The sequence below is a fragment of the Pholis gunnellus genome, assembly GCF_910591455.1.
Source record: "Pholis gunnellus genome assembly, chromosome: 7".
NCBI classification, from domain to species: domain Eukaryota; kingdom Metazoa; phylum Chordata; class Actinopteri; order Perciformes; family Pholidae; genus Pholis; species Pholis gunnellus.
This window is the reverse complement of record NC_136533.1, coordinates 4,050,745-4,068,508: the sequence shown is the minus strand read 5'-3', so window position 1 is coordinate 4,068,508 and position 17,764 is coordinate 4,050,745. Positions and strand designations below refer to the sequence as shown.

The 17,764-nt window shown below is 44.9% G+C and overlaps 1 protein-coding gene across 1 annotated transcript; it reads right to left on the bottom strand.

Annotated features, from left to right (window-relative positions):
- Window positions 1-598: 598 nt before the first annotated feature.
- On the bottom strand, window positions 599-16,682 carry LOC306698964 (kinesin-like protein KIF21A; the record flags this gene model as incomplete). Its single annotated transcript, XM_079163465.1, has 3 exons — window positions 16,364-16,682; window positions 1,176-1,398; window positions 599-697 (listed from the first exon to the last, which is right to left on the bottom strand). The coding sequence occupies exons 1-3, from the start codon at window positions 16,405-16,407 to the stop codon at window positions 599-601; spliced, it is 366 nt and encodes a 121-aa protein (XP_079019591.1). The 5' UTR covers window positions 16,408-16,682.
- Between the last annotated feature and the right edge of the window lie 1,082 nt (window positions 16,683-17,764).

The window sequence follows — 17,764 nt, the reverse complement described above, 5'->3', positions numbered from 1 at the left end:
TTCAGCAGCAAACAACTAATCGGCTGAAGAATTCTCAGTCGACTAAAACCAATAAAACAGATTAGATGATTAATCTAAAGGGGAGGGGCTGCACTATAATCTCATCTTGATGTTTGATTGCGATATCTATTTGATTTAAACTACTATAACAAAAAGTATGTGAACACCTGAACACACCCGAATGTTAACGTGCGATTTGATAACCATTAATCTGCTGCTGTGACGTCCTCCACACAGAGGTTTTGCTCCCATTAAGCCACAAGAGCATCAGTCCGGCTCACAGTCGGCCTTCCAGTTCATCCCAAATGTGTCGGGTGAGGTTTCGGGCTCCGAGCATCTCAGACGTCAAGTCACCTTTTTTTTCTTGACTGATGTCAGTCTCTTTGTTCATAAAGGATGTCGTCTCAATCCGATTATTTCAATCTGTTGTTTGCACTTTTTCTTTGGCCTTCAATGCTTTTTAATGTATTCTTCATGTTTAAGAGCAGGGAATAGAGATGCTAACATTTAGCATGTCATGTTTAGCATTACAAACCAGTTTAAAATGATACACCACCACATACCAAAGCCCCTTTGAGAGGACAGATATTTAGGCTTTCTACTCTCGCTGCCGTCTGTTTATATCTGAAACCCAAACCGGGCGCCCGACTTGTTGTGATGCGGCCGAGCGGGTCGCTCTATATCTAGACGAGTCCCTCTAAAGCCACAGAGGCAAACGGGTCTGATCCAGGACAGACTGTGCACACGGTACGCTTCAGAAGTAGGCCAGCGGTGACACAAGCAGTTACTGGGGAGATATGTGTTAATATGGGCACACATTAAAGATGCATGGCTCTCTAAAGAGGTAGGTGTGTGTGTGTGTGTGTGTGTGTGTGTGTGTGTGTCACTGGGTGAGGTGCATTGAGGCCCTAACTTGCATATGTTAATAAGTGCATTTCCCCAAATGTCTAATTCTTTTATAACTATGGTTGGAAAAACACAAGGCCTCCTTCTGCCCAAACATCAAGTCTACACACACACACACACACACACACACACACACACACACACACACACACACACACACACACACACACACACACACACACACACACACACACACACACACACACACACACACACACACACACACACACACACGCCCTGCAGCTGTGACAGCGAGGACAGACACTCGCCTGTCCGTATGCAAAGACGGTGGCGTTGTAGCCCTCGAAGCAGCCCTCGATCAGCGACTCCGTGCAGCTGGAATAGATGGCGTCCTGCTGGGAGTCCATGTCGAACATGTAGTCGTAGGTGAAGGACTTGTCCTTCCCCAGGATCACCTGAGGCTCCCCGGGCATCACGTACGTACAGATGTGACATCCCTCTATCTTCTCCCTGGCCAGCTGAGGACGAATCCTACAGGAAATGAAATAAAAGTCAGAGAGATGAGAGCCTGGAAGGAGGCTGTGGGGATCAAACCCGTGAATAACAAACGTGATCACGGAGCTGCTTCGCTTTAAACCGGAGACAGCGCTGGTTCACACATGGTAATTACCGCGCTGCATTGGGATAATTGTTGACAACCACATGAACTAAACCCCCCCCGTTGAGATGGAAAAACTGAAACTGGTATTTGGAAGTCCACGTTTATTTTTCTCCGTCCTGGAATCACGGGAACATACTGAACTCGTTTTTGTAATTGCAAACATTTTCATCTGCTCCAGATGTGTGGTTTTTGTACAAGATGACGGCAGGGTCAACATCCTAATCTGACCCAATACTCTGTCCTATAAAACCTGCCAGCTGGGTTAATATGTACTAAACCAGTGAGTCTGTCTGTCTGTCTGTCAAAGCTGGAACGCTGAGTGACTGAACTCTGGCAGGGATTAACTGGTTTAGTGTGTGTGTGTGTGTGTGTGTGTGTGTGTGTGTGTGTGTGTGTGTGTGTGTGTGTGTGTGTGTGTGTGTGAGAGAGAAAGTGAGCATTAAATTCTTTAGTGAAAGAAAGATGGTGTAACAAACAATCACGTACTTCATGATAGATTTTGTTTTCTATAGATTTCTCAACAATAATGGTCTCATGTCATATTATTAATGACCTTTCAAGAGTCAAAAGCAAAAATAAATATCTATCATGACACAGCAATAACAATGTTCTGGTAGTTCCATAAATAAAGTCTATTAAATAACCACATGGTTGTTTATTCTTGTGTGAATTAAATACTGAAAAGAAAGTATTTGTTTATTGTAATATAATCCGTTTTTTGTGGACAGCATTGAGTGAGCATGTGCTTGTTATTGGTACAAATATATTTGTATTCATATCGTTTATAATTTATCAATAACAAAACGTCTCTTCTTACTTTTAGCAGGAAATAGACTTTATTTCTTTTGCACATGGGGGAGACGCTCAGCGTTCTTACTCTCAAGACATTTATTGAATCAGTACATCAAATCATGTCTCGTCCTCTTCAGGCGTCCCTCAGAGTGAGAGCTGGTTGCAGATGATGAGAAGCTGAGAACTCATTTCCTAGAAAAGGTCTGTCGGGACCGAAGCGTTAGTTTGATGAACCGACTCAACAAAGAGCGGCTGTGCAGGAATCCACTCCTGAACAAAGACACAGAGCTGCTCTACTTTTAACCTCAGGCTTCACTCAACATAAAACTGTAATGTTGTGGTTTTCAATCACTACAACTCGTCACATGAGGAACCGACTCATGCAATCAGAGTAATTTACTGGGAGCAGTAAAAACATCCGATGGACGGGGTTCAGTCTCACGGCGGCTCGTGAAGTAGTCACCAAATGCCATCTATCGGTTTAGTGTGCAGGGACATGAGCGTCCCTCTACGGCGTCACGTTAAACGAAAGTTAGGTTGAAGCAACAATGAGCCCCGTTAAAGAAAGAAGTCAAGGACCTCCTGGTTCTAAAGCATCGAAGAACTAATCGTCCGTCTTTGTATAATCCCAAAACATGTCGTTGTGACAGTCACGTCTGTAAAGCTCAAGTTATAAAACTCCTGACGTGCAGGCTGTGAACACGTCTTTCTCTGGAGCGCCTCCTCACACCGGCGAACATAAACTAAGCTTTAGGTTTTGAAAACGCATCATAGTTAGGTTTAAAAATGACTACGTATAGTTAGGTTCAGGCAACACAACGAAGGTAAGTTTAGGCAACGCAACCAGCCGAACCAACCAAAAGCTGCAACCCGTCCACCATAAGTGCTCTTTTTGGATGTTAAATACTACGTCACTTTGTCCGACTGTTGCTTCGTCACGTGGATGCATTTACTTTGTGTGGCCGCCATGAAAAAAGATCGGAATTGACTTTCCATTGGCATCATTTTCATCCTGAGCGACACGGAAAAAAAAGAAGACAATCCGAACAAACTCCCCTCGTGGGTTCAGCTCACTGGAAGAGAAAGCACCTGACAGCGGGCCCGACTCGGTCTGTGTGGATAAGGGCCTCATTGTGCCTCCCGAGTTCAGGGGGGGGGGGGGGACAATGCAGTGAGGGGAGCACAGAGCGGCCATTGTGTGTCTGTCTGTGGGACACTGGATCCAGACGCTGACACCGACGCCACGGCAGCGGGATTACACGGCCGGACGGAGGCGAGGGAGGAGAGGAAACGTCCCAAATAACTGCACAGAAGGAAAGACTGACTTCACACGCAGACCGATCTTTGTTGTTCCTCCGGCTGCTTTTGGTGAAGCACAGTCCTTCAAAAGGGTTCACATTATTTGTTGCATTCATTCCCAGGGATGAAGCAGGGATGTCCAAATCGTCTCTTTTCTTTATTTATTTAAAGAGATAAAACATCAACTTTCAAGCGTCATTTAAGCAGCAACTTCCATATATTCACTTCTATGGCTGTGGCTCCTTACTCTGATCACTGATGTTTCATCTCTGCTGTGTCATTCAGACCTTTCTGTGACTCTTAAGTGTCCTCAGTACAACCAACCAGCCTTCAGCTGTTTGGATCATGTGATACTCAAACGTCACACATCCTCAGAAGAACAAACAAAGAAACAAACGTGCTCTTTAATCCGTCTCGTGTTCCATTGTTGTAATTCACAATAAACGTGAGACGTCAGAAAATCAATTAGCTTTCGTGACAAATTCACCGTGCTCAGCCAATTACATGTTTCTGTGGATTGTCAGAGTGTTTTAGAAATCTAATCCTCTCCAGTAACCACTGGGGGGGGGGGCTTTGTTTCAGACAGTTTATCTCACTAATTGGTGTGTAATCCTGTTTCTCTGCCACAGTGTTTTCACACACGGGAATCTGATGGCATTTCCCAAATGTACTCTCTCTTCACGTGCATGTAAACAGTGAGACTTCTTAGTGTACCTTCAGGATTCTGGTTCTCATCAATGCAAACTTTTTACAAGTTGTAGCAGTTTGCAGGATACAATGTATCACAATGACATCTGAGACTCCGTTTGGGTTCTCGTCTGTCTATAAACATGATTTAAAACACAGATGCTTTGCTTTATTTCTGCTTTTCTAAAACTCACAGCTGGTCTCTGAGCTGCTGCCGTTCAGCTGTGAACACCGGAGCACGTCCTAACCCGTCACAACGTCCTAACCCGCCACAACACACCAACTTCAAACATCTTCCTCACTGCACCAATAAATCATTAAGAGCACCGCACATCACTGACAGAGAGAGAGACAGAGAGACACAGAGAGAGACAGACAGAGAGACAGATTTCTGAGAAAACAAAGCGGTAGTTGTTCAGGTTGGACAGAGAGAACCTGGCTCCTGCTTAAGATGAAGAGGAGGGAGAAACCTTTGTTCATGCAAAAAATAAATAAATCAAAAGCCACACAAGAGCTGAAGCTCCACTCCCAGCGGTGGAGGTTTGCTGAGAGCAGCAGAGCGGCTGTTTGGGGATGATGTCACCAGCCACGGTGACATCATCTCCTGCCATGGTGACGTCATCACCTGCCCGCTCAGCTTCTAGCGCGACGTCTCACCGTCCTTCACAGAGTGGTGAGACGGTCAGGCCTGTGTGAAGGGCAGCGAGACAGAACAAGAGAAGAAGAAGTGCGCGTCTCGTTGTCTCACACTCGGCTCGCTGCCAGACGCTGAAGGTCGGCTTCTACGGGCCTCAATGTGAAGGTAGAGAGAGGCAGCAGCTCTGTCACATGTTTACCTTTCACGCACTGCAGGACGTTTGTTTTTAACGAGACATCGTGTGACAGAAGGGTGAGGTTTCCCTTTTCAGTTTACGAAGTGAGGACAGTTCACAACTGGAAAGGTGAGTTCTTAATTACAGCAGCATGTACTTAATTATCTTGACAGTCAGTTGTCGTTAATCTTCCCGTCAATCACTGTCCTAAAGGCAGAGCCCGCCATCCTCAAGGCCTAAGGTGAGACCATTAAAGTATTTAAGTAAGAAGATACTACTAAACTCAGGTGTGTAAGGCTCACTGTGCTCACTGTATAAAACAGGTTAGTCACGTTTTGCTAAAAATTGCTTTCTCAAGCAAAAGTTTACAAATACTTCACCTTTAAAAAAGGTATCTTAAACGCAAGCTCTGATTCCAGCATGTAGCTAATAATGATCCTTCTTAAATTGCACTGAATTTTGTATCATTTCATATCAGGTCTTATTTCTTCTGAAGCTGCTTCTTTAAACACTTCTTCCTAATTTATAATTCATATAAAGTGTGGCAGACCCTTCCAGTGAGGTCTGGATATACGTCACAATGTTTTATCTCAATCGTAAACATTCCCACAGCACTTCAACACAACACAAACTAATGAGGTGTGTTTACCATCATAGTTTAACTGCACTATGTTATAGTCTGTACTTCATACAGAGACCCTGCAGTGGTTGCATGTTAAACCTCTGCAGTGAGAGGATTAGAGCTCAGCTGGTACGTATGAGCAGGTTTGAGGGAGCTGGAACCATATCTGGACTTCACAGAACCGTGACAGACTTACAGCATGCGAGGCGCCTCACTGTGCAGAAGCACGACATTATCACGCAAAGGTGGATAATAATATGCAGTTACTTTGATCACCACTGCCGTTTAGGCTACAACCTCAAATACTCAGACACTGTGGCTTTTGATGGAAGCTGTTAAACTGCCTTGCGGTACAATGAGAAGGTTCCATTTTTAGTGTCAGAAACCCGGCTAGAGGAGGTCGGTTTCAGCCAGACAGGACCACCTACTGCCCCAGACAAAGAGCTCAGAGCACCGGCGTCGACTGTAAACTGAACAGCAGGCCGCAGACGAGCTGCCAAAAAGAAACCACGAGCACATGCAATCTGTGCCGCAGTCCAAAAATAAAACCCATCAGTCACCGATAAAAGCTTTAACTTCATATCTGTGATTCAATACTTCCTCATAATGGACCAATATGTCTTTATGTCTGTGCGGCACAGAGACGCTGTGCGTGACATATGGGGACCGGTAATGGAAGCGGAGAATTAAAGTCATAATCCGATCCCGGCGGGCTATAAAGCCGGCCTGGAGGAGGATGCCAGGAGGAGGCGGGGCCTCGGAGAGAGACGGACAGGCTCAGCGTCCTGTCGCCCGTCAGAGAGGTGAGGTTAACGACCCGACGTCTCCTTCTCCGAGCCTCTCCGTCCTCGTCTCCTTCTCTGAGCCTCATCTCCTTCTCCGAGCCTCTCCGTCCTCGTCTCCTGCTCCGAGCCGAGCCTCTCCGCCCTCATCTCCTTCTCCGAGCCTCTCCGCCCTCGTCTCCTTCTCCGAGCCTCTCCGCCCTCGTCTCCTTCTCCGAGCCTCTCCGTCCTCGTCTCCTTCTCCGAGCCTCATCTCCTTCTCCGAGCCTCTCCGTCCTCGTCTCCTGCTCCGAGCCGAGCCTCTCCGCCCTCGTCTCCTTCTCCGAGCCTCTCCGTCCTCGTCTCCTTCTCCGCCCTCGTCTCCTTCTCCGAGCCTCTCCGTCCTCGTCTCCTTCTCCGAGCCTCTCCGTCCTCGTGACTTGAAGCTCGAGCACCAAAGAGGGTTCATCATCATATAATCATTCTTTACCCAGAGGGATCATTTCACCTCTTTTCAAGTGTAACCACTTTGCCAGGCCGGTTAATTGCAATAAACTGGCCGAGTCAGTCTGGGTTAAAATATAAATGTAACATTTAGAGGATTTGAAATATTTATTAGCCTTAAAGCGGAGTAAAAAGAGCCTTGGGTCAAGTGCAAAGATGGTCTGTGCTGTGTTAAACAAAGTCATTAAATAGTATAGAAAGCAGCTATTTCTATGCTAGAAATAAGGCATTTCTTTATGGAAGCGGACAAATATGTAGATTTTTAGCCCAAAATGAGTTGTGAAAATATTTGTACAACATACAAAACCCTCAATCACAACCCCGCCTCCTTTGAAACACGTGGTTAACATTGTAGATGGAAACAGAACTACTTTGTTAGGTTTAGTTAAAAATAAAAAGTGATAGATGTGCGAGAATATCTGTGCAAAGCTGCACTCTTTCAATGCGTTTATCCTGCAAGTAAAAACGGCATCAACTCAGTTTTGACAGGAGAATGGAGCGTCATATGGAAGACGTGAATGTTGACTTGCAAAGTGTTTATTTAAGATTTTAAACTTGACTTGCTGTCAGGGACCTGAGACACGAAACTAACTCCAACACGCACGACTCTGCCCTCGAATATAAACCTCATCAGGCTAAAGCAAGAACAAAGCAGCCTGTATTTTATTTGGATCTTATACAGTCTCTTACCCAACACTAAAGCATGTTTTTATTCATCACTGTATGATTTAAAACAAGGTATTGTTTTGCTTCTAATACCATATTAGTGCCAGGATCCAAAAAATGTCCATGAAGTGTTAACGATGATATTTAACAAGCAAAGCGGTGACCACAGCTCTCATTAGCTCAGTCATATATATTTTTTTATCTCCATAGACGATAACCACAGAGAACAAATTCATCACATATTTGCACACGAGGACAGAGCTTGCATAAACACGACGCCCGCCCAGGCCTGTGTCTGCTGCTGCTGACATGACGCTTATTGGTTCATCTTCCTGCGCTGAAGCGCTGGCTGTGCATAAATATCCAGCTGATCCTGGAGCTCGGGAGCCTCTTTGGAAAATGTGAAAACGAGGCCGCGCCAAAGTCGCTGCGGCACGCCGATAACGGCTTTACTGCTTCCTGCGAGTCAAAAGGTCAGGGAGCAGGCCGGCCCATCATTACTAAGGGGCCGGGCAGAGGAGAGGAAGGTTAGGAAACAGGAGGCGAGGGATCATCTGTAGCTGTCCACATGGGGAGGGAAAACTGGAGGGGGGGGGGGATTGAGTTCTTCCTTTCAGTGTCATTTTTTCAAAACCTCTTTTGGTGGTAATACTATGCTTAGATATGGTCATATGCTTTTGTTTATTCCGGTTCATTGCGCTGAATCTTAAAATACGGAGGATGAGGAAATAGGACCGACAGGTGATTAAAATGTCAGCGCATCCATAAGTGTTTGATTATCCCCGTTGTGGTCAGAAACTGTGTATTTCTTTTATTTACAAAATACTGGCTGTCAAACTACAAATGAGCCGAAATTTAAAGTTGCACAGATTTGTCACTTGCAACTTCACACACAATCACGTGAAATCACACTGTTGCTCTGCAGTTCGCTTACAAGAGACCCACAATCCCCTCAGTGCTTCCTCCGCCTGTTCACACCTGCCACAACAAATCTGACTGAAGCGTAAAATGTCCCAGAGTTCACTGCAAATCCACACCTCAGAAAAGACTTTTCACTTTCAATCGTCACATTACTGAACACAGACGGTGCAGCATCGATGGTTTAAAGACTCTTTTTGTAGCCCGGTTGATGCTCTTTTATTTGTGGACACATCAGTGTTGCATCCTTTTCAGGAGTGGAAACACACACACACACACACACACACACACACACACACACACACACACACACACACACACACACACACACAGGCTCCTCTGCGCTATATATATATATTTTTGGGTTGCATGTGTGGACTTTGCAGAGTCAGTTGTGGACTGCTGTGTCATTCAACCATGTGGTGTTGACACAGGAGTCCCCTCTCTGTGTCAACCACAGGACACAAAAACTAGCCCCGAGTGTGTGTGTGTGTGTGTGTGTGTGGACATGTCAGCCAGCCACCGTCTGCAGCTTTCAAGGCAGCCAGAGAGCAGATAACAGGTTATGTAAACACATCAGTGGAGGTCGAGTGGAAGTCGGTCGGCTCTACGCGGTTTGCTTCTCCGTCAGATGAACAGCTTTTATATTTCCTCTCCGTCGGTGGCCAATCGACACCGAAACGTTTAATAGAAAGCACCACCCACGCCGAGCGCTCACACCTGCAGCTAAATTAAAATCCTGAACACCTCATGAATATGCAAATGCAGACAGCTGTTACATGCCGTCAGCAGGTGGCGAGGCGGGTCATTTGCATACAGCGCTGTGCAGCACGGTTTAATCCACGCCTGTATTGAAGGTGTGAGACAGGAAGCTGTCTCACAGCCTCGCTGTGCATAAACGTGCGTTTGGGTGTGAAGAAGCTGTTGCATTGTTCTGCACACAGATCATGAGGAGGTTAGTATTGACATGCATCACATCTATTTTATTACATTTCAACAAAGTGCCAATGTAGCTAATTTCTCCAAGTCGCTGCTCAACAGGAAGAAAGGGAGAGAGACAGTCAGTAGAGCTGGTATATCTTCATGTCTAACTCTGTGAATTAAAGGTTTATTTTAACCAAACCAGAGTTGGTGAATGTTGGAAAGACTGGCGAGTTGTATTTTTGTTTGTCGCGTTTGACTCATCTCCCAACTGAAGCTAGGGTGGGAAAACAATGCCTACCCGAATATATCGGCCGGTTTATTCAACATATCACTCAACTCCAATGCAACCTCCATTAGGCCCATCGTTAATAAACTGGCTTACGGCTGCATCCTCTAAATTAGCCCAGATATCACCTCTAATATCACATTCGATGCTCCGTCCCCGTTTCGCTGCAGCCTCCTCACATAAATAACAAGGTGGCAGCTCACTATGCAAACAGAGCTATTCCTGACGTTCTGCTGGCAGTTTGATGATGGAAGTTAAGTTACATCCACATCCTATTTGTGACACCGGATCCACATTTAGACCCTCGGTCGTTTTCAGCCGAGCCCCTTAACTGGACAGATCTGTAACGGTGAGGAGAACGCCGAGCTGTGTTGGAGTGGAAACCGGAGGAAAGAATAATGACAACGAAAAGTTGAGCACGAGGAAGACAAAAGGCAGCAGCGCAGAGAACAACATATTTGCATGGGTGTGGTCTACACGGAAGCTACTCTATAATTACATCCAATTTATTCCTGCAATGACCAGCTTGTTTCCTAAGTAGCCCGCTCTGTGACGGGGGAGGAGAGGGAATCCATTGCTTGTCATGAACGTGTCCACATGTGGTGCGTGCGGCTCTCTGCATCGCTGCAGATGCGTCTGGCAGAAATGCGCCGACTCCTTAAGAGGCCGCGATATAGATAACTGAGGTCTTGCTGCTCACGCTGCGGCCGGTTCGACGGTCTATTTTTGGGCCAAGTTGAGTTTAAGTGTAGGCTATGCTTAGCGTCCGCTTGGAATGGAAGAGCCCGCTGTCTAGAGAAGAGGGTCATGGCGGCCAAACACTGGAAACGTATCTGGGTTTCACTCAAATTACCTCGTCACAGTGTGACAAAAGTCAGTTACTGAAGATAATTTGAATATCTGATCATTGAGTCGTGCAGCAGGGACTCTGGACTACAAGTATGTAGTCTTACTTCCTTGTCGGGCTACAAGTAATGATTCATTTCCTTATTAAAAGTTTCCCCACAAGACGTCTTCAAACTAGTTTGTCTGTCTAACAGTCTTACGCAGAAACAAGTGGAAAACGTCACATTTGTGAAGCTGGAGCCAGAAAACACTCAAGAATCTTTAATTGCCGACTTGTTCCGATGATTGACTCATCAGTTTATTATATAATTAATTATTTACCTCATTTTATCAAGTAGAAATGACAAAAATGTACTGGTACCAGCTTTTAAAATGGGAACATATGCATCATTGTAAATTGAATATCTTTACGTTTGACATTTGTAAAAAGACATTTGTCTCCATTTCAAAATAAACAAGGACTGTATGTTTAGTTAACAGCTGATGTTCTTAAGCACATCAGCTGAAGGCTTGATTACAGGATGAAGAGAGCACCTCTAATATCAATACTATAACATCATATTGTCCGTCAGTCTGAGTGCACTCTTTATAGCGCCATAAAAACAAAGTGATGTACGGTCAGTTTATCTTTCTGTTTAATGAGCAGAGTCTATTCAGAGCTCCAGCTCCTTCAACTAGTGCTGCAGGCAAAGTAGGTGTTATTCATAGCTTGTCTGGGTAACTTGGCTAACACTTTAACACTTTGGCTAACGCGGGAGATGTGGACCACCTCTCTTCTGACTTGAAAGACCAGCAGCATGTGCAGAGGGGGCAGCACGGCTCCATGCGAGCTCCGCCTCGGGCTGTTTCTCTAACAAAAGAATGTGGATCGCAGCACGAGGATGCAAACAACACAAGCCACGGACAAAGAATAAGCCAGACTCCAGAGGAAAATCCATAATTATTGAATATAGTCTGGTTACACCCGAAGCAGAATTCTCCATGATCAATCTCATTATGCAGTTTGGACTGGTGACTTTTAACCGTAAACTATCAGTTTGTCTCCACCGGGCTCCTGCAGACATGCCCCCCAGTTGTTGTTTTTTAAGTCATCATACATCATGTGAAAGTGGGAGTCAGTGTGTCTGTGTGCGGTCACCTGGGTGTGGGTTTGCAGTGACGCTAATTGCATTAATTAGTGCTTCAAAAGTAGTGAGAGCGCACAGGAAGCACAATGAATATCCATTCATTAATAGGCTACCAATTCACAGTTTGATCAGTTAACATTACAGCAGCTTTATAGAAGAAGCCCATAAGACTTGAGCCCACAATCTATTATTTGGTGTCTATGTATAAAGAAAGCACTATTTCTCTTAAAGCAGCACTTCACAACTTCCTTTAAAATAAAGCACATTTGTTATTTCAATCGCTCTGTAAATTGTCAGAAAACTGCTTGCTTTGCCTCATCTACAGAGACTTCATCTAAATATCGCACAAAACAAAGAAAAGCAGCAAATCCTCACATTTGAGAAGCTGAAACTCTTCTGTAATGTTCTGGATTTGTGTCTTCAAAAACAACTTCAGCTATTAAATCGATTATCAAAAGCATTTCTGATTAATTTAGGTTCCATCATCATTCCACTTCCAAAACAACACCATCACAGGGTGTTCAATACATATTCACCTGCAAATTTACGATGTACTGTAATGCAGAAAATGTGTTTTTTTGGAAATAACGTCATATTCAGCAATTCTGGGATGGACCCCTCTGAGTTGTATGCAGTAATATACTGAACGTACATCATTCAGCTCAGACTGAATGAGGTTTTATGAAACAGTTACTGTGTGTATCGTGTTTCATATGAACCGGCAGAATACACATTCCCCCTCTTTTTACCATCAGCAGGTGTTTAAAGCTTAAAAGAAGCAGAACTGTAACACGACACAAGGGTGTGAATTCTACACTGGACTTACAGTTACAACAATGTGAGGAGCAGCTAGAGACCATCACTCACACACACACTAACTCCCCACAGACTGGCTTGGCTCAGTGGATGTGAACAAAGCTGGAGGTCTGGAGAGGCTTTAGACCCGTCGGGGTCTTTTGTGTTTGCATGGCGATGCCATGGGTAACGAAAACACGTATCCGAGCTCCCACTGGTCCTCCCGTCAGTCCTCTACTGGTCCTCCGCCTTGTTGCTCAGAATCTCAGCTCACACAAGCATCCGACTCTGACACTCCGTCAGGTCAGGATTTAGCTGGTTATTTTCCCACAAGTCTGTTTTCTTTCAATTTAACACTCAAAGTATGTAGTGTTTGAGGAGACCTGTTCCTTTCCCCGTGTTTTCACAATCATTCTGCACCCCACTTGTCTTCAGTCGAGAGGCCCCTCTCGCTGTAAATCCCCCACAGCTATTGTCAGCTGTTGTCTCTTGTCACCCCCCCCCCCCCCCCCCCCCCCCCCCCCCCCCCCCGTCCTCACTGCAGGTCATTAAGTAATAGCAGATATCAGCTCTAATCGTGCAGCTCATTTTAACAAGCTTTTCCTACCACAGTTAACCCCGTCTCTGCACTACAACCTGAGGCTTAAGACTGAGCCACTTAAACCAGTTGCCGCATGCCTCCGTGTCGTTACATTAAAGAACGCCTGGAACTTAAGCCTTAAGGAGGTTTAGAGACCTATTTCATTTCATTATCGGCCTTCAGTCGAGCATCGAAATCAAGTCCTCACACGGGGGGAAAGAATAAAAAGGTAAGAGACTCGATGCGATGTGATTTTCCAATACATTTCATGTTATTAAGCAGCTAATGAGCATGGCAGCGGCAGCTAACACGGCGTTGTTACAGCAGATATAAACAGACCGAGTCGCTCCCTCTCGCTTTGATCCGCGCGGCTCGTCCGTCACCGCCTTGTCAACAAATGACGGCTGCTTTATGTTGGTGCTACTGGAGAAATACGCCCCAGCAGGCAGGTTCAACAAGTCCTCACTTTGCACCTGAGCCCTTCCCCTCAATGCACACCAACCCATTTAAGACCAACTGTGACGTCTCGCGCTGTGCAAACACGTCCACTACGGTACCATCTGTAAGCAGCCTGGGAGCCGCGCTGTGTTCCAGCGCTCGCCCCTCTCCGTGCGTGGCTAAACACATACTGTGGACGCAAATACGACGCTGAAGAGCAAATGTTTTGAGCTCGGCGCTCCTTTGTGGGAGTCTGAAAGAACAGGACGGCCTCTGTTGAGATAAGCTCGGGTCTTAAACTGATTGACCGACCTCCAAGTGGACCCCCCCCCCCGCTCCGTTAACGGCCCTGCTTAAGGCGCTACGCAATCTGGGATCAAGACTTATGGTTTTAAGGTTCACATTGAAAAATCGCCGGACTCCAAGATAAGCTCGACATTCTTCCCATTACATGAACGTTTTCAGGTATTTTGTTGACACACACACACTTACTCCTGCGTAGCGAGGAGTGAGCAAACCCAAATATGTTGGGTTTATAAGCAGTGGAGCAGATTGAACCGTCACGCCCTTTGTGAACTGGTTGAGCACGTGTACGGTGAGACTTGTCAACAGTCATCGTGACAAACTATTTTTGCCAGTTTGGTAGCAGTTTAAAAACATGCCCCTGCAAAAGCCACTGCTAGAGCTGGGTGTCAAAGAGGAGAAAAGAAGCTGTGCAAACCCCATTAAACTGAGTTTTACAGGCATCATTACATCCTGAATGCCTCACAAGTGTAGATTATCAGTGGAGCCATGAAGCCTTTTAATGAGAAAGAAGAGGAACTGTGTTTTTAATGGGAAATGTAGTGCGCTAAAATCGGGTCTGTAATTTAAGCTTTCTGGAACCAGAACACAAGAACATCCACCTCTTACTGGATGGATGCTGTCCACACTTTAACTGCAGTGTGCACACTCATAGGAAAGACTCTTTTTAGAAAGTGAAAGTCTTTTTGAACACATATACTTAGTTTGGACAAGCATGCATTTATTGTTAGTGGCCATAATTCATTTAGCAATTTACCTTCACAGAAAGCATCCTGTATCAGATTTAGGGTGAGGAACCAGCTTCTATGTCAATTACGTTGCTTCACACACATGAAATTTGAGACATTAGAATGTGATAAACTAGCTCTACAGTCAGTTGTGAGGCCATGCTTGTTATCTTTATTCTATGTTGCCGAAACTGAAAATATGGTTGCCAGTTATACCTCAGCTCAATGCAACATAAAAGAATAAAAGCTTCATTACAGTCACCAAACAAAACGTTGTGGTTACTTGACAGAATTTGAATCGTGAGTGTTATCAGTTAACATGTCCGCCATTACTTCCCCGATATACAAAACAGCTGTAGTGCAGATGTTGTTACGTTCTTCACAGATCTCTCACAAGTGAATCCAGCAGGTCACTGGTTGCTTGTTCATCCGTTCACTCCCTTTCAAAATGTGGTTTTCTGGAACTTTGTGCAGATTCAAGCTGTCAGTGCCACGTTAACGTGGAGCGTTAAAAGTCTAAAAGGCTCTACAACATGTGGAGATAGAGATATATATATATATCAATCAAATGGATTCAGCAGTGCAAACAGGCTAAAAGATAGAAACTAAAGTCGACGGTATAAAATGTAACCACCACATCAGCTGGAGATTGAGACAGAGGACAATGAAAAGCAGCATGTGTACACCTTCAGTAGTTGCTGTAGCTCACTGCTAACGCTAGTTAAAGGTGTGCTAACATACTCTGCTAATGTTAGCTGCACAGGTTTTTAACGTAGGTAGGACAATGGGAAATCAGAAAGCTCTGGACAAACATGCTCAAGATGATGATGAAGCTCTTTTGTGAACAAGTGCACATTAGGGTGATTATTAAAAAGACACAAATGAGCAAATCCAGGCATGGACAGGCTGGGAAAAAACAAATGGATACAGATGAAAGAGACGAGGATGAATGCAACAACACGGCCATTATTTATCATTTCATAATGGTCAAAATGGTCCTGGATGGCCTTGAGTGAGGGAGACAGAGGGACACAGAGGGGGAGGATGGTTTCCCATCATGCCACTGTCACTGTGCCACCTCACCAGCTGGGTTGGGAGCAGCCTACTTCAGCACAATAGCACATCAAGTGGATGTACTTGGGAGGAAAAGAAGCCTTTTTTTTCCTGATCAAGCAAAAAGGTCCTAATAGACGGTCACAGGCGTGGATCAGTATAGAGCCATGTCTCCTAAGCAAAGACTCAGTGTCCTTTCCTTGAAAGCTGGCTGTCAGTTAAAGCTCTTCTTTCATCGATTAACTGTCTGTCTGCAGGAGGCTTTGAGGAAAGACACACAGGCTGTCTCTCTCTCTCTCTGAAAGCTCAGCCCTAATTGATGATATCATCCCTCCTCGAGCATGCACACAGTGTGCTAGAGATGGACCCGTATGTGTGTATGTGTGTGTATGTGTGTCTGTGCAATGGGTGTGAAAGCACACTGAGTCAAATCACAGCAGAGGTGATGAACCACAAAAAGAGCCCGAAAATCTGTCATGAGAAGCCGGTAGAAAGCATCAAGAGGTGCCTGGCTGGAACTAGGTCACGAGATAGCGTGTGTGTGTGCGTGCGAGCAGATGCTGCCGTCGACGTGCAGGTGTTTGCAAGGCCTGCGGCACCGACTGACAGGTGGCACCGGGCGCAATTAAAGCCCCCCTCTACGCATGTAGCCTTCCTGATGGAAACATGGAGAGAGAAATGGTTGGTGACTTACCTCAGCGCCACACGGACTGTGCTCTCATCCTGTCCTGAAGTCATGACTCCTTGTTACACGATAGTCGATAAGAAAAGAGAACAAAAACAAACGGTTCTGCTTTGGGCAGAAGAGCGAGAGAAGAGAAAACGAGTGCGCACTCTCGAGCAAACGGAGCGGCTCACCTCCACTTCAGCGCCGCCATTTCTTAAACAAACACCAAGAATTATCTTAACGCTGTGTTTAACCGTGATACATCAGCGGTGTAGTCCGCATTTTGCGTCTACATGCGCCGCATCTCTGCGCAGTTCCGCTCGCGGATGCTTCGGCTCCGACTCGAGCCCACATGCAGACTGACGCCGCTGTAGCTGCTAGGTGAGCCACTGCACGTGCACACGCGCACAGGCGTGCATATACAACGCACACAAACACACATGCACGCGGGCACTCACGCGCCGCCGTGCTTCGCAACAAGTTTGACGCACCGGGGAGGGAGCCGCAATGCGTCAGCAAGCCACGCCCTCTCCGGGGCTGCGAGATGACGTCATGACAAGGGTGTGAAACACATTGTTGTAGAAAGTCAGAAATATAACTTTATTTTGTAAAGATTTAAAAAGACAAAAATATGTGATTTTAGGTCACTTTAAACAGTTACTTGTTCACTTTACAAATTCCCTCAAAAGAAATATTTGATTAATAAATAATTGTCTAAAACACCTGTAAACATACTGCACTGTATAATTTATATTCATTTGTTTAGATATTCATTATTGTGTATTACGTATCTTATTTTAGTATGATCATCATTTTTTGTATTCTCCTTTTATTATGGTATTGATATGTGATCTAGCTGTGACATCAGATTTAATGTTTCCTACTTTAAGGAATATTTAAAAATAAATTTGCCAACAAAATATTTCGAACTATTTTTTTTTTAGTTAATCTAACACAAATAAAGGTTGCGGTGTTTTTATGTTTTATTTTTATCAATTAAAGTAATTATTTAAATGATTTTAAAAAAGGGTTAACTATTCCATATGAAAAATGCTGGTTGTACTCTACTGTAGTTCAAGGTAATCTTCATTATACTACAGTATAGAATAGGCAGATATAGAGGGATGTTTATAATGAGTTTGTGTATTAAACCCACATGAAACATGAAACAGTGCTTTGTAATCTACATGCTGGTGAAAGACTCACCTGCAGGTTAGTGCAGTCTGAAGTAACGGTCTGTATTCACTTCTGACTCACTTAAAGGAACTTTTAGTGCCACCCTGAGGACAAGAACCATCACGGTGCCACGTGAGGCCCGAGCAGAGATCTGAAGACGATTAAGTGACGGGACACTAACTACGTCAAGAACATAACGGATTTCTTAAGTGCTGACACAGAATGTCTTTGTGATCACAGACAGGAATTAAA